The sequence below is a fragment of the Melanotaenia boesemani genome, chromosome 13, assembly GCF_017639745.1.
Source record: "Melanotaenia boesemani isolate fMelBoe1 chromosome 13, fMelBoe1.pri, whole genome shotgun sequence".
Taxonomy (NCBI): Eukaryota; Metazoa; Chordata; class Actinopteri; order Atheriniformes; family Melanotaeniidae; genus Melanotaenia; species Melanotaenia boesemani.
In genome coordinates, this window is record NC_055694.1 from 14373508 (window position 1) to 14399260 (window position 25753).

A 25753-nucleotide genomic window follows, 5' to 3' on the forward strand; every position below is an offset into this window, starting at 1 on the left:
CTGGGTGACTGCTTTCAATCCAGTCAGAGAAATATTTATATTTTCTAGATATCAGAAGATCAACTAGCAGCAACCATATAGCATCATATATGTTCCCCCACTAATCTAAAGCTTCACCGGTGAGTCTACAGATCTGGAGATAAATTAGACTTCATGTGTTGCTACATGAGAGAAACAATGACGTGGAGTATTGGTAGTCAGATCAGTTTCTCTTGACATTGTTGGTGAAACCACTGAAAGCACCTTTAAGTAAAACAAAATAGTGTGAGACCACCAGAAATAATGATTGTGATGCTGTTACACATGACATTACACGATTGGAGATACTATATGATAGAACAGCTGGATAGAATAGAAAGCTGGACTTCAGGACTTGATAAGTGATTTTCCTCAGAGAAAGCTCCACGTTGGGTTCTTGCTGAAAAAGGCTAAGCAAGGACAGTGATGGTGAATGAGATTGCAAGAGCTTAACTCAGCAATAGTGCACCTTTACCTCTCCTTGATATCTTATTACACAAAGTTCTACCTTTCAAAATGTGATTATTTAACTTTAAAGACGCTCCCAGCCATCGTTTGGCTGTAAATCTCCACAGTGGTTTGCTTGTGACCATATTACATTTAGTTCATATAATACAATAAACCATGTAAGGTCCTGCTATGTTTTGTTTCTGAGCCTGCCTAATTTTTTTTACCATTGGCTTCTGATTTAATGATGATAATGCTCGCAATACAATAAGTCATAAAAATTGAGTGGTCATTTTGTTTTTGATGGTGTTTTAGCTGAGATTTGATTTATTTCTCCACAGATTATAAATGCATTTCATTTTCATGAACGAGGTTATTTTGTATTAAAGTTTTGTATTTTTACTTTGTTTTGTAATTATCATGAGATAATTAAGTATTTAAAAAAGATAGATGGGTTTTTAAATATAAAGTATCCGTCTTGCAGCAAATAGTTGAATCTAAATTAACTTCATTGTATTTTAAGTGCTTCCCCTACCAACAAGCCTGTCATGTTTTTCTTTTAATTTCTTTTAATTTAATTTCTTTTAATGCCATTTTGATGGTCAAAATAGCATTAAAATTGCCAATTGGATGTATTACACTATTAAAATTTTCAGGGGGGGGGGGCACTCAGTTTCTCTTCATGAGGCCCAAAATCTCTAGCAGCGCCCCTGTACAGGGGAAATATGTTTAAAGGAAAAAGTGCGAGTCAGGATATGAGCAGCAGAGTTCTGGACAAGCTACGGTTTTTGAAGTGATTTATTGGAAAGACCGAAGAGGAGTGAGTTACAGTAGTCAATGTGGGATGTGATAAGACGATGGATAAGGATTGCAGCAGCATGCGGAGTAAGTGATGAGCGCAGACAGTTGATTTCAAGAAAGGTGGAAGTTAGCGGACCGAGTAATGCTATTTACGTAGGCTTGAAAAGATAGGGTGCTGTCCAGAATTACGCCAAGAGTCTTGACCTGAGAGGAGGGTAAAATGGTAGAACTGTCAATATTGATGGAGAAACTCTGAGACTTGGTTGGAGTGGAGGGTGTGCCGACAAGTAGAACCTCAGTTTTACTACTGTTGAGTTTGACAAAATTGGAGGAGAACCATGCTTTGATTTCCTGGAGACAGTCAGAGAGAGAGGAAGGTGGAAGAGAGGAGTACGGTTTAGAGGAGATATAGAGCTAGGTGTTGTCTGCATAGGAATGGAAGTTGATATTTTATTTACGGAAAATGTAGCCAAGGGGGAGAAGATAAGTGAACATTTGTAAACATTTGGTGCATTATAAAAATGGGCTGTATGACAACAAATTGTTGAGAAGTTAAATTCTTGTGTCAGGCTAAAATGGGGGAGCATTTAGCTTATAAAACTGAAAAAAATGTTCTTCATAGATTTGATGCCAAACTCAAAATAGCACCTGTTATATTCTTTTTCAAATGTGTTGCTACCATCAAATAATTTGAATATTTTTTATAAACATTTTTAAAAAGTATCCTAGCTTTTTAGAAATGGTTGTGATACACATCTGTAGCTAAACCAGTTGAAATAGCTCCCATCCTCCAGTTTCACATGATCCTACAGGCTGTTTGTTCTTACCCTGAAACGCAACCCATAAAGTATCACATCAACAAGTATGAGTCAGATCAGCATTTCTGCATTTGAGCAGATGTTATTTACAAGTGAATCTAAAAAGCCCCAGTCCCGTGGCTACATTTAAAACAGCACATTTTGAAATAAATCTTGTCACTTCCTGGCTGGTTTTAGCCAAAACCATTTTCAAAAACCTTTTGGGTAGGGTTGGTCAACAACAACAACAAAGATCACTGTTGACAAAAGTATGTATTTTTTTTTACCAGAAAAAACACAGAACTGATGGTTTCACAGCAAAGGCATGTGGTGTTCACCAACCCTGTTTACACCTGGAAGATACCTAAAAAGTGTACACAAAAAGGAGCCAACTTGTTACTCCCATTGCATGAATGCATAGTTTATTAGGACTAGGTCCCATCTTCTCCATCATCACAAGCTATTTGGCTGGAGACTGGTTTGGGCTGGTTTGAATGGTTTACAGTTATCGTCTTGGATAAACAGCTCTAGACCTCAAAGCTAATTGAGAGGGACTGCAAACAGCAAGAGTTTCATTTAGTGTCTTTCACCACCACAGCAACGCAAGCGCGCAACAGCCTGGGAGATGTTTACATGTCTGATTATAACAATTTAGATAAAGTACCAATCAAATGTTGGGTCACACTGAAGGGCATCAATGGTTTTTCTATATATTTTCTTTTATCTACAGAGAAAATTAGTACTGAAAATTCTTAAATTATGAACAAAAGTGTAACACATTGTTGGTATATTATCCTGCAGTGAAACTTTACTGGGTGTTAAAGTCCGTGCTCTAGGTGATGCTGAGTGAACTTTTGATTACAGCTAATATTTGAGTACATTATGGTAAGAAATGTTCATCTATGCAAACAGCCCATCATAAATTTAAACCATGTTTTCACACATATAGGAAACATTAAAAAAAAATATCTGAAAGTTTCTTAATGTGCAGTCCCAAAAGCCAATAAATAAACCTGGTTCTCTTGAGGGTCACTCCATAAAAGGCATGCTAAGATGTAACTCTTCTGTGACAGGGACAAGTTAATAAGAGTTGCCAGCTTCAGAAATAAACAACTCCCTAGATAAGTAGCCATATCAGTGACAGCCACAGTTTAAACCTCAACATCACAGGTTTGAAGGACACTGCATCAATCAACCAGCTTTAATCCTGAAACTACAGCAAGGAAAATACAACTAGAGCTTTTAACAAGACAAAGCAAACCTCCAAATTATGTGAGGGCTCTCTGACTAGAGTGATGGCGGGGTTCATTGGATCTGACTGTCACAATCATGTGACCTCAACTTAAGTCAAACTTTAAGTAGTGAGAGAGGATTAAAGCTAATGAGTGCTTGGTATATGTGGGAACTCCTTCATATCCTTGGAGAGGTTTTGCATGTGATCATTTAATGAAACTAAATCCTAAAAGTGTAAAAGAAAAAGCAATGGTATCCATTTTCAAGAATCTAAATTATAAAGCATGTTTTGTTCACAAATATTTGCCTGGGGGGCATTACAAAGAAAAAGAAAGAAGAAGAAGAAGAAAAAAGCCCATTCCACAGCCAGTGTCTGGTTTATCCTTCCTGGGCTCCTGTCATGGTTTATGGGTTTTGGTTCAGTTCTTATTTGGTTTGTGTTTCAAGTTTTCTTGGGTTCAGGTTGAGTTCAGTCTTTGTCCACCTTGTTTGCTGCTTTCCCCTCATATATTCATTTATTTTACTTCCTGTTTAAGTCACACCTGGCCTTCAGTTGCTGATTGCCACGCCTGCTCCTTATTTGGAATTCAGCACCTCAGTATCATAATAACCATAACCAGAAAATATTTAGTTAAAAGATAATATAACAATCTTTTTTTCAAGGAATAATGACATTGCTTCACCTACTGTGGCTGGTAGAATAACTGAAAAAGTTTTAGCCCTGGTTTTATTTAAACCGTGAACGTGAAACTGGCCTTTGAAGGCTAGATTCTGCTCAGATAGGATCATTTTCATGTCAAAATAGAGTCTTAACCCATAAGAGCCTGATATGACATTTATGTTACATACAGTTTCTGAGACATTTTGCTTTAATTTATGGTATAAACTTTGCTCAAAATCCTGTTGAAAACAATCTGATACTTGTCTTCTGTCCCCTAATAGATACCCAGAAGCGGAAAATCACACTATAATATTTTTAATGTATCACATGGTAATAAATGGTAGATATCCCTCCCCAAAAATGTTAATTTTTTGGTTACATTTTGATAAAGGGCCAAATAAAGACCTCATATTAAAAAAATTGGATTTGGCCAAATTAGGCATTTTTAAAGGATGAAAAGCAAAATTTCTTTAATTCTGTATCTGTGGCTAGGGTAACCAACAGCTAAATCCCCAAAGTACCCCCAAATTTTATTTAAATTAAAAATCACACAAAGCAATCATGGTTTAGTTTGTCAAACTCATGGTGCAGCTGTAGCTGCATCACAGGCACGTAGCAATGCTGTTATTTTCTTAATATTGGGTTGCATGACATACATGACAGATGAAAATAAGACCAAAGTTAAATATAAAACATAAATAAACAGCAATTAAAAAATAAAACAAGCACTGTAATTCTCTACACTCATCAAAGACTAAATAGACCACACTTTTTTGTGTATTCTCAAACATTGATATACATACACTTCCTTTATCCAACACCTTTATTCCTATGTACCCTGTCACTCTCAGCTTATGCTTCTTATGGCTTTGTCTTCTTGTTCTCTCTCTGTTTTAGTCAAATGCCATTGTGTCTGATTTTCCTATTTCCACTGCCAGTAATGAGTAATGACACAATGAGATTTTTGGATTACACAACTCATTATTAAAACTGTAGATAAATCCACTAATAAGCAACAAAAATTGCAAACACATACACCCAACCACATACATGTAATCATGCTCACACACCCACACGCTATGCCTGTGAGCTATGACGAAATCATACCTAGAGAATATTGCAGCTTTGATTTCTGCCTTTTAAATTACAACATGGATTACAGTGTAATGGTGGAACTGCAACAGTCCACAGATTAGAACCCTAATCAACTGGCAACCCATGACTCCCCTCCAACTGTGTACCTTGAAAAACAGACGACATCACAGTCCAGCATGTCTCAACCACAAAACACACATCAGCGCCCAACATTACCTCACTGTGATGTCATATCTGCTAAATGCTTGTTAGGGTGAACGACAGCAGGAGGCCTGCATGCGTGAAGCAAACATAAGAAAGTACATACTCTACTCAAATGTAGAAAATGCACTGTGACATGTAGATACAGCACAGGAACAGGATGTGATGATGGTTAGGCTGAGAGGGAGCAGGAGGACTGTGACTGGTGTCACGAGCACAGACTTGAATGTTCTTACGGTCAAGAGGGTAATGATGGGTGAGGGCAGTGTGAGAGATGGGGTAAGTGGGGGACACTGGGGCATATAAATGTCACATTGCTGTAGTGATTTTTCTGTCAGGGCCTGTGGTTGTAACCTTAGCCCTCCTTTCACTGCTTTGCTATGTAAAATTTGGGTGGTGAAATCCCAAGACCAGGTTTACACAGAACATATGGCTCATCATTTCTGCCAAAAGTGTGTGCACAGACATACAGACACACACACACTATTTTTCCATATTTGTCTGGACTTATTATTGAAATAGTGCACTCTCTTGCCAATCATCCTAATTCTTACCACCATAACCTAATCATTAAAAATTCAAACTGATACTTTTTCCAATTTTAAGTCTTCCTCCAGTTTGTAAAGAGATTTATTGGTTTTAAGGTTTAAAAAAAAAAAAAAAAAAGTTTATAAAAAGCCATCATTGACATGATGACTTGAACCACTACAATATGAAAACTAATAGAGTTATAGCTTTGGTGATGCAACCTTCTAACCCTATCCCTTCCCTACAAACATTGTGAACAATTCTTCAGTTATTTCTATATATTTTGCTTCCAAGGAGCCATAATGTCTTGCAATCTTTTAAAGTAGTCATAAGCAATAGTACTCAAGGCTTTCTGAAGGTGTTTCAAAGTTTTTTCCTCTTTCGTTCATTTTCATTCTTGTCCTTGTACTGGACTAGTTTCAAAAGGAATGTGTTTGTTTGGTCGTTTGTTAAGCCACTTAACACTGGCTTATCACTCAGGTGTAAAAAGGCACATGACTCAAGAGATGAACCAAGACTTACACACTTAGTACAGTGAAGAAATGATTTTACATTCCATCCTTGGAAGGCTGTTGCAAAGACACAATTTGTTTCCACTTATTTTTGATGAGCAAGAACCACACCACAATGATCTAAGTTTAAGTGATTTATTGAATGTTAAGGAGGGAGGATGTGAAGGAGACATCTGGGGAGGCATTGGACAGAACAGGTAAGGGAGACTTAAGGTGAGGGGTGCCGTCTAGGTTTCTTCTTGAGACCAGGCTTATGGTCTGCCTGCATCAAGCATATTGCATGATATCTACAAAGAAAATAGGTAAATAGGAGGAACAGAGGAATATGTGATGTCAAGAGGAACAGGAGAGGTATAAGGGCTGCCAAGGAAAAGAAAAAAAAATTGAAGGAAGAGGGACCAAGTTAAGATAAGGGAGATGAAAGGGGTTAAGGGATGAGGAGCAGGGATGGAGAGATGAGGAGAGAAACAGGGAAGGAGAATGGAAGGCCGGTTGAGGGGATGATGGATGAATGCAATAGAGAAGTCAGAATGGAAGGTGTTGGAAACAGTGATGGGTGAGGTTGGGCTCGAGAGAACGAGACAAATAGAGTTGAGGAAGTGAATTGGATATAAGAACGTTCACCAGGTGATTAGAAGTGTGGTTGAGGCACGGCCCAGCTTCTGAACTTAGGAAAATGCCAAAGATAACACACTTCAACAGACACATAAATTTGGCCAAACAAAGAGATTCCACAAGAAGTGTTAGATAAAAAAAACTTGATATGTGTCAGAATAGTATGCAGTGGGTCCTTCAAAATTTCCAGGAAAGCTGGACAATTAGAGAACAAAACAGAATGTGTAGAGCCTAAAAATGTATCTAGAGCAGATGAAAAGCATTTGTAAGTAATTTCCTTAATAGGAAAAAACTGAAGAAGCTCCATCATTACATTACAGTCATTTAGTAGACGCTTTATCCAAAGCAGCTTACAGCAGTTAGGCAGTAGCATTAAGGGTCTTGCATAAGGACCCAACTGGAAGGAATCAAGCTCTGGTCTCCCGCATGGGAGATGGATGCTCTGCCAACTGAGCTATCACGATAGAAGACAAATGACAGTGAATCGCACACTGATATCTGATATTCATCAGATATAGTCTCCATGGAAGGGTGGCTGTCAAGGAGCTATTTTTAGTAAAGGGAAAAGGGAATAATTTTGACAAAGAACAGGAAAGGCAGAAGACTTTCAAATAAGAGCTTTGTGATATCCTTCACAAAGCCTGCAGAGCTATTACTGAAGATGTCCTAGTTTTGCCTTGAAGGGTTGACACTGTGTTAAACAATAAAGGTGGTCACACCAAATATTAACCTTTTAAATGAATCAAAATGGTAAAAACTCCATTTTTGCCTCAAATATTATATTTCCATTTATGTTGGCATGTTAAAAAAAAATAGCTGCACTAACTTCCTGTAAACAGTTTAGGGTGCAGTCATTAGCTCTCATGGTTTCTCCTACCACTGCTATGCAGATGACGCTCAGCTTTTCCTTTCTTTCCCACCTGACGACACAACCGTCTCAATGCGAATATCAGCATGCCTTGCTGATATCTCCGCATGGATGAAGGATCGTCACCTTCAGCTAAATCTGTCCAAGACTGAGCTTATTGTCTTTCCAGTCAGTCCTTCTCTACCGCTACAGATAAGTGTGCAGCTTGACTCAATTACACTAGTGCCTACATCTTCTACCAGGAATCTTGGTGTCATGGCAGACAACCAGCTGACCTTTAAGGACCATGTTGCCTCGGTTTCCCGGTCTTGCCGATTTGCTCTCTACAACATCAGGAGGATCAGACCCTACCTGACTGAACACTCGACCCAGCTCCTGGTCCAGGCTCTGGTCATTTCACGCATTGACTATTGCAACTCCTTACTGGCTGGCCTGCCTGCATGCTCAGTTAAACCTCTGCAGATGATCCAGAATGCAGCAGCACGTCTGGTCTTCAACCAGCCCAAAAGAGCTCATGTCACTCCGCTGCTAATCGCTCTCCACTGGCTTCCAGTTGCAGCACGCATCAAATCCAAACTCTGCTTCTGGCTTACAAAACAATAACTGAAACGGCTCCGGTCTACCTTCACTCCTTAATCCAGAGCTACACTTCCCTCTCGACAGTTACGCTCTACCAGTGAAAGACGCCTAGTGCTCCCACCACAACGTGGCGCAAAATCAGTAGCTAGACTCTTTTCCTCTGTTGTTTCCCGGTGGTGGAACGATCTACCAAACTCCGTCCGATCCGCAGAGTCCTTATCCACTTTTAAGACCAAGCTAAAGACTCAGTTGTTTAAGGAGCATTTCCACATTTAGCTTAACTAAATGAGTTAGAAAGATTTGTCCAGCTCTTTGGCTCAACCAAGTACTGAAGAAGCTGTGTGCACTTATGCCCAAGTTGATATTATGTAATGAAATCATGCACTTATGACCAAGTTGATATTGTGTGATGAAATCGTAATCTTGTATTTAAATAAAATGACTAAAAAAAAAAAAAAAAAAAAAAAATTAATTACATGCACTGCACTAGCACTACATGACAGCACCTGGGTCCAACTGGACCCAAAAGCGGTCTGACTATCACTTAATTATGATGTCCCATCTTGTTTGAATTCATGCTTGTGTTGTTCTTACTCTCAAATGTAAGTCGCTTTGGATAAAAACGTCTGCTAAATGACTGTAGAATAGGGTCTGTGACCAATAAGTACAAAACTTTGTAGTCTGTGGGAATGTATATTTATCTAACCAGAACCATGGATTTTTGCTTACCTGCATTACCTATCAAACTGACAATGAATTAATTATTTTTCACTCCTTATGGGGCTGAGTAAAGCTTGTAAAGGACAGGAACCTCGACCAATCTCTCACTAAAAGGTCAGGTTCCACATTTTTATCCCCATAAAGTTGATGGACCCAGCAAAGACTCACTTAAGCATTTCTGATCAAGCTCTCACATGCCCCATCAAACTTATATACTGTACAAACCACAGGAAATATGCAAACACATACAATATATATCATAATTATGAAAAGTGTGTACTGAGTCTGGAAGCTCAGGTCTATGCATGACAAAAGCAGAACAATATAGCACATGCACACAAACTTACACATGTGCACATAAATAATGTGCCAATAAGAACAACAATTTAGCCTTGTCCACACTGAGTTCATAGAGAGTTAGCAGGAGCAGCTCTCCAGCTGGGGTATAGAGATACAAATCAAACATGACAGATGTACACACACACACATGCATGCACAGACTCCTATAAAAGCTTGATGTAACCACACCATGCCCAGAGACGCCATGTACAGAAAAACACTGTGTCAATTATCACATCAACATTCAGCCTTCATCAGCAGCACAGCAGGGTTTATTGCAGGCAGTGGGGAGCCAACAACCCCAATAGACCCTAAGTCATTGATCGATCCGCCATCCAAGTCAAACATGCTGATGCTGATGAACTGCAATGTGAGGAAACTCTAAAGTGCTTACAGTTCTTATAATGGTTCTCAGTCCCACACCAGCATCGAGACCTAGAGAAAAAACCAAGGTTGGAAGCCAGTGGCAGTACTTGTTTTGTGCTATGATGTCATGAAACCACCTACTCTGCCGCAATCAGCCCACCCTTTTCCTCCATTGCCTCCCTGACCTCCAATCTAGCTTTTCTTCTTACTCTTCGTTTTTTCTTCTTACTCTTCGTTTTCTCCTCTTTCTCCTCTCCTGACTGTTCATTTTGTTAAGCTGGCCTTCACTCTATAAACAGCCTGCATGCATTTGAGTGGCAGAGACAAGGCAATGGTCTCCATTTAGCCACTTCCTGTTTAAGGCAGCCAGTATGTATGCCCCTCCAGGCCATTGCTCAGCTTGACATGTGTGAGTGAATGAGGCTTGATGTGCTGGCAGAGCTCACACTGCAGCTACAAAGACTGCTTAAAATGCTAATATTGAGAAATCTCCCTCAGCTTGTTTGCACAAAAACAGAAAAGGATGCTCGATGCATACCTGTGACTTCTTCTGGTAAGCTAAAAAATACGTCTATTTCTCACAGAAACACTATTCCATTTCTTTTTCTTTTACACACACACCCACACAAGGAATATTAGTACAGCTGGCTGTCAGGTCCTCGAGCTCACCAAGAGGTCCCTAAATACTGAAGGCTTTCTTCCTGTCACAGCATGGGGTAGACAACTAATTCTCTGTATATGCATGTGTGAGTTGAGAGAGTATGTTTTCAGCTGGCACCTCTAAACCTTGGCAGGAGTGTGTCTCCTGGCACTCACAGGAACAAATTTGTCTTTGAGTTTTGGTACAGTTTTAATCTCTGATGTGGGAGTGTTTGGGCACATGCATGTGTGGGTAGGTAGCCCAGAGGTCTGGTCATTATCACCACTGCAGTCAGTTAAATGTGGCCAAAGCAGCAGGAAAAAAAGGGTAAAAGGAGGGTGAGAAAGATTGTAACTATGAGGAAGAGTGCTTAAATGGTGAAAATCAACTTGGCTTTTAAGGTAAAGGTGTGACTGCTCAGTCCACGAGACAGCGGTTGTGAAATTGTGTTTAACACAGTGAGAGCAATTCACAAAACCAGAAGAGACACTTCTCTATCTATTAAGACTGTCTTGAAGGGCTGACATATTCTTATCAACTTGCCAGAATGATGACAAAATTGCACGTCTATGTGTTTTCCCAGCTTGTCTTAGTGTTGCCATGTTGTGGTCACCATCCCTGTGTGTGGTCCTAGTGTGGTTCAGCTGCTCAGAATCATTTCCATTTAAAAATATCTGTGGTCCTCAAAGCAAACCACCAATGGGATCCACTCCATCAGAGGTAACACCAAAAGCTTTGCCCTCTGTGTGACCGCCTGCATGTGTGCATGTTGTGTTTATCATGTGTGTTAATGCACATTTAAAACTGTGGGTGCATACACTTATGTTTGAATGTGCAAATGTGTTCAATTCACTGTCATTTGTCTTCCGGCATATTGGCAAAGACGATTTCTCATGCAGTCAAGATAATAGCGAACAAACATTGTTAGAGCACTGTGAGTGCTGATGGATTGCTGTGTTTTGAATTGCAGGGGCCCTTCGGGGCATTGTGTTCAAATGATCAGTGATTCCTCTCTCAGGGGTTCCTTCCCACCTCAAACACCAGAGCAGATTGGATCACTGGGAAGGAATGCAGACACTTTTTCAGAAAATACCCACAATGATCTGTCCCTCATTTGCCTTGTCTTTAAGCATGCCTCTTTTGATAGATAACATATATATATATATATATACATATATATATATATATATATATATATTTTTTTTTTTTTTTTAACTAATAGTTTGTAAGGTCATTTGTAACCTAAGTAATTTCACCTTTTTTCAGTCAAATAAATAGTTGTTTTTGCCACCTGGATATTCCATTTATAGATACAAGCTGTCTTGTGGGGAATATAAAGGAGAGTATATGCATTTGTAAGCCTTTAAACATCTAAATGGGTTGTGTATCCCCTATCCGTGTACTGCAATGCAGCTTACAGAAAACCAAGATGAGCATTTATCGCTCACAGGAACAAGGAAGGTGGCAATTTCACAGAAACAAGACTGCTTTCCCAAGGTTGCCTTTTGTACACACACTGCACGCAGTTTCCTAACTCATCTGGCAAACAAGAAGGAATCGCAGTCCAGATTGGATGCGTGTTGACCAAAAGCTGCTCCAATCCCATTATGCAGTGACAAATGACCCAGAAGTTAGTCAGGGAGTTTTTGGCCTGTAGAAAAAAGAAAAAGAAAGACAACTGGGAATGATTAGAGTCACAGAGCTCTGCACAAGGGACAAAATCAGTGAGACAGCAGAGAAGAGAGAGGGAGATTAAACATTTTGGAAATAGAGAGTTACCTTGTCAGTGAAGGAGCGGGTTGCTAGAACTTTGCCAAAACTGGCTGGTGGAAAACTGGAGAAAGAGAGGGAGACGAAGCGTGCCCTGTTGTTGACCAGAGACCTTGGTGCTGACATGGAGACCACAGCAGAGCTTCCTCTGGCAGGTCTCCGAAAATCTTTCTGTTGCTATTTTTTTTTTTTTGTTTTTAACATGGACAACTGTGTGACTTATACAACATGGCTGTTGTACAATGTGAGCTGCCCTAAGTTGTCAGAAAATGTGTAAAGACTGTTTACCTATATCGCTAAACAAATACAGATGTATCTAGTGGTTGGTCTTCAATTCAAGTGTCTTGGTCTTTATTGTGTCTCTATGGGTGGAGGAGCCTCCAGGGCAGAGATACACATGAATAACAGAGCAGGGAAACACCAGATGTACACAAACAAATGTTCACACATATGCCTGCCACATCTCTGCTCATGTGGAGGCCAAAAGCAATCAGATTTCCCAATAGTGAACCCCGAGGAGCAGATGCATCCATCAGTCAAATTTGTGAACAATACAACAGTCTATAGAAATAATGGCTTGGATTAAGTCTATTGTCCTATTCAAGGCTTGATTTCCAAAAATTCTTTGAAAAACATTGCTTTCAACAAAAGTATAAATTTTAAACATAATTTTATTTCAAAAGTACACAAACGGAATCAATATTGTTTGATAAGGCAAAGCTCAAATATTAACAACCACTCACATCAGAGGAATTAAAATCTCATAGTCACAGTTTATGGGTACCACTTGCAAATTATAAATAAAACTCTTCTTTTCTTCACATATTGTACATACTTCAACTTATTTTTTGTCATTATGAAAAAAAGATCATTAGACAAACATTTCATGACAACCCCAGCCACATGAAAACATCTTCAGTGTCAGTGTTATGTTTTTTTTTTTTTTTTTAGATTTTCAGAATCAGTGTTGTCCATGAAAAGTCAGGAGAAGGTGCATTTGTTTCTCTCCACATGGGTGTTTCATGGCTCATATTGCCCAGTTCCAAGCTCAGCTACAGACCCCAGCCCTTAGCTGCTACCTGAAAAAGCTGAACATTGTGGCGTTAGTGTCAGAAGGTGTTGCTGGACCACTTGTGCTGTTTTTAAGCTACTAAGTGCATTGTTTACAGTGTAAGTTTTCAAAATTTAGGCTCTCCCTCAAACCTCTCTGTACAGCTCAAGTGATATAATGAAAGCACCATAATGGCCACTTCTTAGCAACTGTAATGCAATCAATGATCAATCCTTCCAAAAATGTTTCTTAAAGAGCGGAAGCCCAAGCTAGGAACTCCGGAGTTGGTGAGTTGAAACTGGGCATGGTTTTTTATGGGGCAGAAGTGTTATGTCCTGTGGCATTGTTTGTGTGCCGAGCTAAACCAATCCAAGTCAAGCTCTGGATGGAGAGGCGTGGCCAGCTGTGGTCACCTAGGGAACAATGCCAAAAGAACGCAGAGCAGCGTTGCCACAAGAGATGGGGTGAGAATCACAGCCCCTCCACACTCCATTGAGTTTTCCTGGAAATGAGGAAGGAGGGGGATGGGGGCATAAACAGAGATAGAAACATTTGATAAAAAATATGACATGATGAAAGTGAGAGGTGTGTTTCTGTATGAACCAAATAAGTTTATGGTTGAAATACCTCTGGGTGAAAAGGGTGGCAGGTGTCTGGGCGCCTTCTATCCTTCTGCATCTTCAGTCTCTCGCATTTGAGAGATTCATTATGTGCAGCTGAAGTTAAGGCAATAACGGACAATGTGAACACTCCATGGGGTCTTTCCTTCTGCTGGAGTATATTTCTTGTTTATAACAGAAAGGAATGCTTGTTCGTGAGTGTACAATGCAAGGAGGTTCATCTAAAAGGCTAGGAAGAACACAGCATGGAAAATAAGCCAACTCTGAGTAATGTTTGATGAGATTTTTTTTTCCTTTTATACATAGCTACAGGATAACACACTTTATACTGCACCCCACAACAAAATAAACACTAGTGGAAATGTATAAACAGCATAAAATTTCAAAGAAATGCATGCTGAAGGAGAATCCAGCATGCTTTGTGGTTACAGACTAAAGTCCTCCGCTCTGAATGCCTCTTTGAGCTGGTTAAATCGGCTGTTGATCAAGATCCCACCACAGAGTGTACTGTTCCACATTTCAAACTCAAACTCAAAGCACTATGAGAACGACTATCTGGTAGAGTGGTCTTTGTGTCTTAGCCTCAGATTTGTCTCCACAACAATCTAATTTCTTTTTCCCACAAGGGGTATAGGAAAAGCAAACTTCAGAAGTCTCCCCACACAATAAAATACTCCATATCACCCCCATACTTGATGCTGTATGTGGATGGACACACACTGGCTACAATGATTCCAGGAGTGTTAATCATGACATGGAGAAGAGCAGAACCCCCTATAATAATAATTTTTAAAAAAAGATAAGTGTAAGCGTTATAAAGAAGGTGAAATCTTATGAAAGACATATGTGTAAATATATATATATATATATATATATATATATATATATATATATATATATATATATATATATATATATATATACACTTCACAACTTATCTTATCTTATAACTTATATTATTTTTTATTGATTAGTTTAATAATGAAAGAATTAACTAATTAATAAAAATGTGCTTCTACCCAGGATGCCATGGGTAGAGAGGACATTCCTTTTATGATATTGTGATGGGTATCATTCTTACTTTGACTTAAACCTGCCATTATCCCCCCAGTCCATCTGGGATACCCAGAACATCTTCCCCAATACCATCTCTCCATTCTCTGGCCATAGAAGGATATACATGATTTCGATGGGGTCCATGGTGATTGGCTCAAACATGCTGCAGTCACACTTGTTGTCCACCACCACCATGAAAAGATTACTGCTGGGTATCTGCTGAATCACAAAGGACCTGGCAACCACCACAGAGACAGCCAGAAGGAAAAGAAAAAAGAGTAAACAAGTTGGAAGAGGAAGCAGTGAAGAGTGAAATTGGCAAGCAGTCAAGGTGCATGAGTATGATGTAAATTTCCATGTGTGTCACAGGATTCTTGTTCACATTCTCCTCTGAAAGAGGAGATTTGAAGAGACTATGGGATCTACGTCAAGGGGTGAAATATCTCATGCCAGCTGTCAATAAACACACAGAGACATGGCCAGACTCACATTAATAGGCACGAATACACCCCACATGCACCTCTAACTGTCTAAGACTTTGTTATATCCTATCCAACATGAACACCAGTGAAGTGTTGCAGAATATAAAACACTCCAATAAGAGACAAATGTGAAGCACGCTATGGTGCTCACAGCTTTCCATGAATGTGTTTTACTGGCCTGAGAGATCAGGCCGTGCCTCAGCCTCCTGCCCAGTGATTTATGTGCATGGATGAGTTTTATGAAGAGGAGAGCTCTTAAAGACGATCTCTTCTTCTATCCCTTTATTTCTTGATCGCTTGCTTCTCTTTCTCTCTCTCTCTCTCTCTCTCTTTGTGCCCCTCTTCTACTACAGCAGGGTGATTTATCAAATGTAATGAAGCATTTGTCAGACAAACATGAACCTGTAACACACACAGATGTAAAAATACTGTACTGTACTCAACTCAAGTTACAGTGGATGAAGATGAAGATGGCAAAATCTGACAGATTAAAGCTGACCTAATATCTACAGAAATATTTTTATTATCTGTAATTTAATACTATGACTGATTTAACCTGACCACTAACAGCCTCCAGATGCTTCAGTAATACCAATCCTCACACCTTAATATAAATAACCCACTTTGACAAACCATACTCAGTCTAACCAGTCTAGCACAAAGGCCAACCCAGTGCCAATCAGGGTGAATTAGGATCTGCTGAGTTTTCAACAATCCATGCTCACCCCTGAGCTGTACCGGGCTGGTCCAGCTCTGCCCGTTGATAGAAAGCAGAGCAAATGTTCTTGGAGAAAAGACTTAAACGCATCCTGACAGCACAGCTGCTGGCCTTGAACATGCCCAGTGCTTGGAAAGGAAGCACCACATCACATATGATGTGCACACATACCCTCTAGCCACTTGCAAGGATACATATAAGATGCGCAGACACATAGTGACAGACATCAGCGCACTCGCTTCCACAAAAACAGACAGTACAGATCATTTGTTTTCAACATAGCCTCATTGTGCTGTGGCCTTTTGAGTTTGGCTAGAGAAAAACAGACAAAAAGGACATTTAACATGTTTTGTCTGAGAGAAGATAAAGAACGACAGAGCAACAGACAGCCCTTTGAGTGGCATGGACACCCACAGAAAGAAAGGAAAAAAAAGAAATGGTAGAAAAAGGGGAAAAATATGAGTAAGAAGTCAAATTGAAGTTATGCAAGATATGGTGATAAAAATGCTAATTACTAATAAGATATGTCAGTTACAGGTTTGCAAGATGAACTGTTGTTTCAGTAGGAATTCCGTGTATAATTCATGGAAAAGTCATTCTGGGGGAAAATTTGGCTAAATGTTGAAGGGAGGATGTTTATATTTTTATAAGGACTGAATAGTTGCATAGCATGACTACACTCATAACTGCATGTGCTGTATGGTTTTCATGACATCACAGCTGGAAAATGTTACCAGTAATTACTGTCTTCAATTTAACAATTACAAATTCATTAGTGTAAGTAGAAATTGCTCCAATAAAATATAAAAAGAAATGACTTACTAGTTTTTAGTGATGAAATCATTACATTATAAACTCATATGACTTTTGGGATAAAAAGGCATCATGGTTCCAATATTTTCTCTTCAAAAGTATGAGACATTTTACATGAGTCCAAATATTTGGGAAAGACTAATAGGACTTTTTTTTTTAACAATTTTAACAAATGTAAATAACAAAACATCTTCGATGAGAAATGATAACAATAAAATAGACTAAATCAAACATGACAGACACATTAAAAAAAAAAAAAAAAAAAGTTCAACACAAAATAAATAATGTATTTTGTATCATGTAAAATGCAATTATACATCCTTTAGTGCAGCACTTCCCGAACTTCCACGACTGAGTATTTAATTCTGGTATGGGTCATTCTGCGGCCATCCTCTAAAAGTACGGCTTGAAAACTGTCAGAATCATCATATATGAGGAGGATAAATTGTTTTTTTTATGTTTAACTTATGTTAACAGCTGTGATAAAGCCTCCATATGTTGAAAATCAGCCTCTCTCTTTTTAAAATAGCACCATAATAACTTTGTTTCTGGACACCCAATAATAACAGTCTAAAAGTAAGGCTTTAAATTGACTGATTAATTTTGACAGCCCTAAAAAATATCCCTAATTTATTTGCAATGATCTGGCAAAACCCTGAAATTATCTTGAGAACCCCAGTTTGGAAAAGGCTGCTTTAGTGTTTATAAAATGATTAGAATGAAATCCATCAATGCAGGCGCTGTCACTGTCAATCCTGCTGTAGCATTAAAACTGGTTTTTAAAACAGGTTTTGTTAAGACACAAAAGTCCATGTTTCTGAGTAGTACTGTCACTATTACTAAGACTTTTAATAGTACTTAGACTTTGGGAATATTTAACAGATGAAGTCACATCTAGTGTATGTGTTCAACACCTGAACTTGCAACTTTAACGTCTCTTTTATTGAAGCATAACTAATCTGTTATGGAGAGGTAAAAAGAAAAAACAGGTATATGTGGAGTAGAGAGATAACGGTCTTCAAATGGTTTGTGCAGCTAGAGACATTCTGTAGTTGGAGACACATTTTGTTTAAAATATCTTGTTTCAGCAGAAAAGTTGAAATAGCCTTAATGGAGACCAAATCATACTATTGGGCCACTTAAGCTATTACATTATTCACTACATGTTGATGTTTCTTAGTGTTTTGTCACACCAATGAGGAAGTAATGGACATGTGCAAATAATGATACACACATGCACCATACAGAGTCAAAATACAGTAAAAAGAGATTTAACAGGCAAGGGCTTAGGGTATATTTCCTAAAGCATAAAGCATACACACGTGTGTCAATGAAAATATGAAAGAAAGGCCTCAGTCAGCCAGTAACGTAAAACAGATGTTGATCACCAATATCCTTTATTACAAATATGAGCTATAAAATTTTACATAAATTAAAACTATTCGACGTTGTCAGATTCATTGTGTTAAAAAAAAAATAATTTATTGGAAGGCAAAATGTTTCTCTCGGCACACCTTTGCTTGGGTGTGTGTGATTGTCTATGAGGGTGTTGTGTGTGTGCGTGTGTGTCTGATTGCATCCTCAACCACATTTCAGACCTGGCACCCAGGGCAGTGGTTATCCTGCTGACCTTGTGGGGCTGTACCGGCAGCAGACACACAAGGAAAACACACACATACACACAAACACAGACTTCTGAGCTCCCTGGCAGTTCCACAGCTGGGAGCAATGAAGGGCCCATTGGAGGGATCCAGAGAACACCCCACAACTGCCTGACAGAAAATCCCAAATTGTTAATGGGGACCACACTCATTTTCCCATTTTTAAAGGAAACCCTTTTTTCCACCTCTCTCCCTCGTCTCTAAATGCCTCATATTTCAAACCGCTGGAGGACAGAGTTGTGCATGTTTGTGTATATTTGATGGATTGTCTGGATAAAAGTGTCCTAAACAGACAAATAATTAAAATGCATTTCCCATCAATATGTATTAAAGAGTAAAAATATGTTCATGTTGAGTGCAGGATAATTCATATCTTGATGACACCCAGTGGAAAGCTGATTAAAAAAAAAAAACACAAGCCATCATCCTGAAGATGAATTTTTAGATAATCAATGACTTTGTTTCTGTTTGATTCTGTGTCTCATACTTGAAGCAGCCATCACAGTCGATGTTGCCCATGTTTTCTTTGATGGTTCTCTCTGAGATGAAGGCTGGGTACTCTGTGTCACATGGTACCTGCATGGTCCGACCCATCCTCTGAGCTGAAGCAAGGAGGGAAGGGAGGGAAAAAAAGAATGGGGAGAGAAAGAAAAAGAAAAAAGATAGATAAAGAGGGATGGAAGCAGAACAAGTGACAGAGAGAGGGAACACAATACTGAGTCAAAGCTGGTGGAGAAGTTACACCCACTTCAGAACCTAATTAATCACATAAAATAGTCTTCAAAGTAGATTGCAGGCAAACAGTTTTACACACCACATCCATACAAATATACAAGCCTGACAGAAAACAGTGTTTCTAAACCCCAAACTGCCTTTTGTCCTGCTGGAAATGTTTCCCAAGTAAATCTAGGACAGCCATTCCAACAGCATAGCTTGATCACTCCTGCCACCCAGAGGCTTGAAACAATGCTACAAGTTAGCTGGTTTGATGTTTTTCCAGCAGGGGTGAACATAATGCAACCTCAATATAAGCTGGCAATTTTAATGCTCAGCACTTATCACAGTGCTCTTCTCATTTTTACAACACAGATTTCTAAAGATGGCAGATTATGTGCGTGATTGGAATGGAGTGGTTTAATTACAGCGAGTCAGCAGCGCTGTGCTGTCATGTAGGTGCACGCGCCCTGCATCTAAACTATGTACATGTTTAAACGCCTGGGATTAGTTCAGCCTGAGAAGCTGTGTAGATTGGGTTACAGGCTGCTAAATTGGGGTGTTTGGGCTGTGTGTCACAAGCCTGTGTCTCTGTTGTAAAAAGATATAGAAAGTGCTGCTAAGACCTGAGGCTAGCCAGCTGTGAAATTGTCTCGACTGCTTGGCGAGCAGCGATGCCCAGCTTCACTTCATTCAGGATTAAAGTGTGCAAGGAAAGCATTTTATAGACTTTCATTTTGTGTTTTTTGTTCTCCCTCCCTCCCTTCACAAAATATTTTATTGGTTTTGGCTACAATTAATACTACAATGTGATGCTGCTAAGTGAGACTTTCATTCCAGACAGGCAAATAATCAACACGCCATAAAGCATGAGGAATTGCAGCATTTAGAAAGTCAATGTTCCTTTGTGGGAAGAAAGTTACAAAGTAGATATTGCTTCATTTTTATCAATATGACACACATCCTGCCAGACTAGAAAAGCATCAAATAAAACCTGAATCTGGACATACAAATATCAGAAGTGTGCCTGCAACCACACTTCAAACCTCCACAATATATAAAATTTGATCTGAGGTAAACTTTGGTTAAAGGTATACAATCTTTGTTTTACTAAAATTTAAATACATGTACTGTATAATGACTTTTTATTTGCATGGTCACTTTCAAACAACAAAATAAATAAAAAAAAGAAAAAAAAGAAAAAAACATTTTCAACATTTCCATCTCAGTGAATAATTTTTTTAATATATTTTTGCCCTTTTTTCAGATTTTTCAGATTAAAAAAAACAATTTACTTACTATGTTTTTAGTGTTTCACAAAAAAGGAAAAACAACTCTTGAAATGGTTTCATATAGGTTTTAAACCTTCTTGTCTTTTTAATATTTGGCTTTTTGTAAAGCAGAGCAAATTCTTTCTTTTGAAGGAGAAAGCTGCTTGATTGTCAAATAAAAAAAGAAAACGCAGATGAAGTTCCTTTTGACAGCTATTATATAAACAACTATTTAAAATAAAAAAATATTCAGGTCTAAAAAACAATTCTTTAGAAAAATCTTTAAATATTTCTACACAAGTGTTATTCAGATTATTTTCGTAAATGTTCTGATTACATATTTGCTATAATCATAACATCTAGGATATAACTTCTTTTATTATTTAAAGCAAAAAATGCCTTATTTGATCATTTTGGCTAATCACAATTACAGAAGAAATTAAATGTGTGAACAGCTTCTTTACCTACATATTATACAGTGCTGTATGGATAGCTAAAATCTTAAAATCGTGGATAAATCACTTCATAACCACAATAAAAATGTTGGATTGTGTGTGTTTGCTGGAGTATCCTTCAAAGTACAGAACAAGCATATCCCAGAGGAGTGCCATCTTACCTTTAGCAGTAAAGTCAGAGTTCCACCAGCTGTACAAGTTGAATTCAACCAGGAATCTAAATACAGACATAACAGTGAGCATAACCATATCCTTCAAAGCTTATATAACATAGAGCAAAACACTCCACTGCAGAGTAGTCATCATCTTTGCACAAGTTTTTGTATGAATATAAAATATTACTGCTTACATTTTTATATGATAACTAATATACTATTAAAATGAACAAAAGCACATGAATGAAAATTCACTAAGAATTTAATTTTAGGTTGATATAATATCTCAGTCCCACCACAGTATTGCGATGTTACACCAGCAACCATTTATTCAGATTAAGCCAATCAATGTAATTTGTACATGACCTTAAAGTTTTGTCTAATATGGTACAATTATCTTTCTGGTTGGACCAGTCACAGTAGTTTCATAAAAATTAAATCAAACAAATGACTTAAAAAGACATTCAGTCTTGTTTAGATTGTTTTTGTTAGCATATGTAGATGAAGATACTGAGGATCATTTTTTACTCTGCATTTATTTTTCTGCAGTTTACTTTTACAAGAGGCTTATACTTCATTTAATTCTTTTTTCCCCACAAGGACATGTTACTGGCATGTTTTTAGTGTTCTGTAGATTTTAATATGAAATCTTTTATTATTAAATTTTAAATCTGATTTTGACTTGCAAAAACATGGTAGGATTTTCTGGAATATACTGACATGTGCACACATGACCAATGACCAATCTGACTGTTATTTTAAATTATTTCTAAAATTTTACAGTTTAAACATTATATTATTATGTCACATCATCACACAAATTAGTGTTACTGAGTTGGATATGGGATGCTTTTAAAAAGACAAAATATAATGTATAGTTTTAATCAAGATTCAACAGTTATTTCATGTATGTGCCACATCATCATTGCAAAGTCATACAAAACTAAATTTTATAAAAAAAAAAAAAAAAAAAAAAAAGAAGAAAAACTTTAAATGCATAAATTCTCTTTACTGTGTCAAAATGTAAAATTAAGACTGACAATTTAATCCTCCCCTGATGCACTATGTCAGTGACAGACCACCTAGCAGGACTTAACCACAACCACAATGTGGCATCAGACGAATACCCTCGCTACAGGGAACATCAGGTAGCCATTACTGCTTATGATCACAGACTATCACATCAACATACATGTGGAGGCCTCGTAAACAAGCAGACAGTTGATATACAGTATACTCACAAACACATAGCTAATCCCAGAGCGGGGAGGCATAAATACAAGTCCTCAAAACCACATATATGCAGTGAGCTTACGCTATTACTAGAAACTAGCGTTCTCAGAAACACAAAACTCTTACATGACAAGCTCAGTCAGGATCCACTTCACAGCTGAGAAGAAGGCAAAGTAAGGCTAAAAAAGAGAAGGGGAGAAAATACGAAATGAACACTACAAGTGTAGGATGTTATACATAGGCCTGGCTACATGGACTGCAAATATAGAGGTTCATGTATGTGGATAAAATGCAGCACTCACATCCAGCAGTGTGTGTCCACTGTCACTGCTCTCTGAATACACCCAACACAGAGCCTGGTAGTCATACAGAGTGACCCTGAGGAGATAAAGATGGGAGAGACAAATCAGAGTGACACAGAATATCAGACGCAACGATAGAAATGTCACATTTCATAATTGTGTTTTCTTAGAAAGATTTAACCTGAAAACATTGATATACATCTTTATTCACACATTCTCTCTACTAGCAGCCAAAAGGGCCTTTAGTACAGCCGTGTGGGAGCAGGAAGAGAAGATCCAAACACTGCAATAACTACCGCTTTACCTACGGGTAATATATTGGATGGATATGGAAAGAATGGGAAAAGGAAAGCAAGTGAAAGCCAAGAGCTTCCTGTGAGGTTCCTCAAAGTGATATAAGAGAGAAGGTGTGTATATGTGTAGATGATTTGGGGGATATTGAGGGAATATCAGAAGATTTAAGGGCTTAGTGGACCCTAAGGGTGTGAGATCTATGTCTGTCTGGGTGAGGTTATTGCAAGAGATCCCGACTCACCCACACAGGCACACACTCACTCACACACAAACACACATGCTGGACATTCTTTCTTATAGCCTTTGGAAAAGTTCCTTTATACCTGATGATACTTGTGTGTGAATGTTTGTCCAAGCATGTGTGTGATGTCTGAGTGGGCCCGATATATCCGCAGCCCTGGGCAATGTTCAAACCTCAGTCACAGTACCGATGACACAGCTCCAACACACCGCCAGGAACCAATTAGTGCTCAGCCAGGCCACATAATGTTGTTAGCAGCTAACTTAGACCAGTGTGATATGTTTTTATAAATATGAGTGTGTATTGGCATGGATATGTGCATGTGTATGTGAGTGTGTGAACATTTTCTTTATTTTTTTCTTTCTCATGCTTGTTTGGAATGATGGATAGTTCCAAAGTAAGAGAGAATAACATGTCATATATATGTCAATACATGTCAGATGTGATGATGACCAATAAATCCAAGCTTGAATATAAGTAACATACTTTGAGTTGAAATGTGTATTTCTTTCCTTTTTTTTATATTTAAGGGAAAAACTGTGATTAAAAATGAATTTGTTGCAGACAGTGTTGGGTTTAGACCAATCATATTGGATTTATTAGTGTTAAGATCTACAGGCTCTGTTACTCATAACACTAATACTTCCCCATCAAAAGTCACATTATTCATCCATCATATGTCCTCCTCAATCCTAATCCATCATCATCAAACATTAAAGAGTCAGCAAAGCATTTGCAGGCCTCTTTGTTTTAATGACGGGTCTGTAAACTATTTGCGAGCAGCTTTTGAGACTCATTCCCATGATATAGAGGCATCATTGTGTACTTGTGCAATGATTTGTCACTGATTTTTATGCCCAAACGCAACGTGGCAGAAATATCCTCACCCACGTCCTGAAGGCAGATGTGAATGCTGGGTGTAGACCTGCCGTAGAGTTGGAAATGTGGTTGTAAGCTTCTGTGCAATGTAAATTCACACTCAGCTCTGAAACTGCGTAAAGATTTTACTAATTTCACATCACTCCAGTTTGACTTCTTGTTCAAAGTACAGTTTCAGTGTGTCTGGTTCTGCTTTTCTGCATTTCTGCTCAGTATTACTGGGAAAGGTATACTCATGGAGTCAATTTCCAAATTAATCACAGAGTGTCGCCACCCAGTGCTCCTGGCGTTTTCCAGGAGACACAGCTTCACTACAGGCACAACACACGTCTACGTTCTTTTGTCTCTGTGCGTCAGTGTATGACTTTATGTTGTTTTTTATTCTTTTGTTTCAGGAAAAGATTTTCTTTAATCCCATAATGAAGAATTCTACTGAGTGTGGGGTTAGAGTTTAGTACTGAATGGCTCAACACCAATGGTCAAGCTGCCAGCACAAGAGTACACATGTTCAAAAACGGCAGCCTACCTGATATGTATTTACACATACACATACACAATCATGAATACACTTAACTCACAGAGTCTTGCCACCTTAAATCCTTACCTCTTGAAAGAGCCCATCTGCAGCAGCTTATTCATTACAGCTCCTTCAGCTTCCCCAAAAAATTTCCCTGTCTAAAAACAGAAAAGGCAGAGATCTTTTTAACTGAATGAGTCATAGGAATGTTTTAATTTAATAATTGAAAATAATTGTAAATTCAAGAATTGACACATCCATAGTTGGGATCATCCGTGAAAGAGGCCTTCAATTTGTCGCTCTAAAGAATGAGGATAATTTGATCTACTGATGGTGTCATAGCTTTGGGTTTGACTGACTGTGCTTTGGATACAACTACTCGAGGTGCTGTAAACCATTTTAGAGTACCCTGCAGTGCTCCCTCTGTAAAAACTGTAGTCCAGTGTATTCATGCTTAGAATAATAATAATCTGACCTCTGACACAGTCATGTTTACCATAGACACAATGATTCTTACTGAGTGATGTTCTGCAAAGAGATAGCAGCACAGCCAAACACAACTCAACTATGTTTAAAAGCTGTTTTACCCTGAAAAGTATTTGATAATTGTTGAGATGCTATAAAGGAAGGGACACAACTAAAGGGAAATCTGACCTTTTGTAGAGTCGACTAACATGGTCATGGCCAACAATTTGCTGTAATGATAGTTATTTGACTAGAATGAGAGCCATTTACAAATATCTAATTAGTTCTGCAAAGGAAGTTGGATGGATGGATTTGTAGAATGCATTTTGTAAGACTAATAAGTAACTTTTGGTGTTGATCTGGAGCAGAGTCTAGTCATTTTTTTCATTCAACCTTGGCACATGTACTCAGCTTCAAATTGCTTTTGCTTTACATATCAAAAGTACATGTGCTTTAGGATGTTTCCAAGCACAACGTGGCTGGAAATGTCAGAAACTGGAACAGATCGAGTCCTGACTCCACGCATTCAGCCTGGCACAACGATGGATGACAATGATGTTACCATATTACTCAAAGACATGTTCGCTAAAAGACGAGATTGAGATGAATCTCAATGCCAGGACTGTAAATGATTTG

The 25753-nt window shown here is 38.4% G+C and overlaps 1 protein-coding gene across 2 annotated transcripts in view; it reads right to left on the reverse strand.

Moving 5' to 3' along the window:
* Window positions 1–12843: 12843 nt before the first annotated feature.
* The window catches only part of cacna2d3a (calcium channel, voltage-dependent, alpha 2/delta subunit 3a), a 117710-nt gene continuing 104800 nt past the window's right edge, over window positions 12844–25753 (reverse strand). For both annotated transcript variants that reach the window (XM_042004229.1, XM_042004228.1), the window contains 8 exons: window positions 24740–24810; window positions 22722–22797; window positions 22546–22598; window positions 21193–21248; window positions 19079–19193; window positions 15040–15152; window positions 13869–13951; window positions 12844–13743 (listed from right to left, as the gene is read on the reverse strand). In XM_042004229.1, the coding sequence (XP_041860163.1) occupies window positions 13651–13743; window positions 13869–13951; window positions 15040–15152; window positions 19079–19193; window positions 21193–21248; window positions 22546–22598; window positions 22722–22797; window positions 24740–24810 (660 nt within the window). In that variant the 3' untranslated portion in view covers window positions 12844–13650. The remainder of the gene's footprint in view (window positions 13744–13868; window positions 13952–15039; window positions 15153–19078; window positions 19194–21192; window positions 21249–22545; window positions 22599–22721; window positions 22798–24739; window positions 24811–25753) is intronic.